Source organism: Triticum urartu, chromosome 2A, assembly GCF_056163025.1.
Source record: "Triticum urartu cultivar PI428250 chromosome 2A, HENAU_Tu73, whole genome shotgun sequence".
NCBI classification, from domain to species: domain Eukaryota; kingdom Viridiplantae; phylum Streptophyta; class Magnoliopsida; order Poales; family Poaceae; genus Triticum; species Triticum urartu.
In genome coordinates, this window is record NC_141874.1 from 663,925,874 (window position 1) to 663,928,358 (window position 2,485).

The 2,485-nt window shown below is 54.1% G+C and overlaps 1 protein-coding gene across 1 annotated transcript; it reads right to left on the bottom strand.

The window, feature by feature from the left end:
• Positions 1 to 907: 907 nt before the first annotated feature.
• Positions 908 to 2,273, bottom strand: LOC125533940 (uncharacterized). The gene is made up of 2 exons (XM_048697264.2): positions 1,947 to 2,273; positions 908 to 1,847 (listed from the first exon to the last, which is right to left on the bottom strand). The coding sequence occupies exons 1-2, from the start codon at positions 2,197 to 2,199 to the stop codon at positions 1,066 to 1,068; spliced, it is 1,035 nt and encodes a 344-aa protein (XP_048553221.1). The 5' UTR covers positions 2,200 to 2,273; the 3' UTR covers positions 908 to 1,065.
• Between the last annotated feature and the right edge of the window lie 212 nt (positions 2,274 to 2,485).

Below are 2,485 nucleotides of genomic sequence, written 5' to 3' on the forward strand. Positions count from 1 at the left end.
GTGCAATGCGTGGTCGGCCATATTCGTAGATTTCGTAGGCAGGAGTAGATGGAGGGAGGGGGAGGGGCTTCTAGCAGCAAGTGTATGAATCGTTTCATACATGAAAGCACATTACGACATGTACACCATTCAAGAACGCAATATGAGTTCGTTATCCTACCGTGGTACGCTATTCGGACCAGTGTCACCAAGTTTTGTAACGTGGTTCATCAGCTGGAGGCAAGATGACCATTGCGCGCGACAGAGGACGAGATCGTAAGTTTTGCTTCCTCTTACCCAACTTGTTGACATCATGTAGCCCGCACGCGCTGTCGTGATGTACCACATGACAGAGGGACGATGAAGCTGAAGAGGGGGGGGGGGGAGGGGGGGGGGAGGGGGAGGGTATGTGTGGGAAATCACGACCCGTTGATGAAAACTTATTGGACATTCGATTAATCTAGTGGAATTTTAGACATTGTTGTATTAGACTTAATTTGGATGCTATGTATGAATGAGTTGCGCTATTTTCTATCTGAAATTTGATGGGTATCAGCCTGTTTGCATGAATTTCATCCGGTTAGTTCAAATATGGGTTGAAATGTATACGGACAGTGTTGGATGACCGTCTCACACATCTATGCTTCCGGATTGGTCCTCATCCACGGACGGATGTAGGAGAAAATTTGCGGGTCGCCGATGCGCTTACCACTCACGTCCTTTCTCCTACCCATCATTGGGTACCCATACGAGCGACACGCTCTCTTTGGACCGTCACTGATAAATGTGCGAATCCATTTCTTTTTGTGGGGATATAGCCATTTCTTGAGCAGTGAAGCTGGTATGCAGAATCAGATTCAGGCGTGTAATAAGTCCATGGTGTAACTTCATCGACAGTTTGGCTCAGTATACACGCGGGTGCAACAGATACTGCAAACGGCACATAGTATTTCTTGATAAAGTTACAAGTTCCAAGGACATCAGTTTATGTCCTTTGCTTATTTCTGTGTGTACTTGTCAACCATGCATGCATGCAGACATGCACGGCCAGTACACAAGAGTCGCCATATGCATGCAAGAAGCGTTTTACTTCTTGCACACCACACCCTTGCCGTCCATGCCACTGGCACAGGTGACACCAGCGAGCTCAGACAGCACCGCGGCACCGTCGTTTCCACGGCTGACTCCATAGCGCGCCACGCTGCAGTCGGCGGCGAACAGGCTGGTGGTGGTGAAGGTGGCATCTCCTCCCATGGTGGGCATGGAGGCCCTAACGTCGAAATGGTTGACGTAGTCGGAGCGGTACGTCTGCCCGACCACACCGTGGACGTCGTCGGTGAGCGCGTCAAACTTGAATGCCAGCTCGAGGTGCGCGAGGCAGTCATCGGCGGTGACGCCGTAGCGGTGCACCCTCGAATCCTCCTCGGTGATGGGCACGGCGTTGGCCCTGACGCTGAACTTTCCGTGGAGGGCGACGAGCACGCCGTTGGCCGCCTTGGTGCGGGTCACGGACAGCTCGGGGACGCGGCTGGAGGTCCACTTGGCGCCTTCGACCAGGTCGGCGGGGATGTACACGGGCTCGCCGTCCAGGATGATCTCTAGGTGCTCGACAGCGTCGTCCCAGGTGCCGGTCTTCCTGGCGCCGAGGTAGAGGCGGTGGCCGTCGAAGAGCACGGCGATGGCCTGGATCCAGGTGAAGTCCCGGGACATGCCGCTGTGGCCGCTCTTGCCGATGAAGTGTGCGTTGATGTGAAGGTCACGGTCGGAGACGACGCAGAAGTCGGCGTCCCTGCGTCCGTGGAAGTAGAAGGCGTTGCCGTCACCGCCTATGAACCGCGGGTCGCCGCACGCCCCCGGGGTGTTGCACACTGCACGAACGCATGAACCACAACCATTATTAGCCAACAAAATCAAGCGTTACTGTTTATAGTTGTACCTGCAGAGTTAAGACATGGTGGAGTGCTCACCGCAGACGGGTTTGCATGATTTGCAGTCGGCGTAGCAGGACTGGGGGCAGTTGGCGGGGCAGTCCATCCTCTGGTTGGAGCAGTAGGGGTTCACCCTGGGACTCTCACTGCACTTGACGCTTATCGGATTCGGCTTCGGCTTCGGGCCATTGGCATTGGGTGGCCGTGGCTTGGATTGCGCGGTGGCGGCCCCCGCGGCGGCGAGAAGGACGACAGCCGCTAAAGCCAGCACGACTCCCAGACGCCTCGCCATTGCGAACGCCCTCACGCTGTCACTAGTTACTATCACGGTGCTTTTGTTGCTGATCGATGATTGATCGAGTTGAATGGGTACGTTTCTATGCATGGTTCCTAGGCAATTTATAGGGCGATCGATCGATCGAGTTGACACCAATCTATCTTACTTGGTAAATGTCGCTTGTCAACGCCGCTCGCTTGAAGCGGAAAAGACTTCACTTTGCGTGCATAGGTACATACGTAGCTCCTGTCTTATATACATGCAATGTAGGTATATAAGTACAGTACACTCTGTGTACTAG

Coding starts and splice junctions, on each gene's coding strand:
- LOC125533940 (XM_048697264.2), bottom strand. CDS start 2,199: ATGGCGAGGCGTCTGGGAGTCGTGCTGGCTTTAGCGGCTGTCGTCCTT. Junction 1,848..1,946: donor ATCATGCAAACCCGTCTGCG/GTGAGCACTCCA, acceptor GCGTTCGTGCAG/TGTGCAACACCCCGGGGGCG.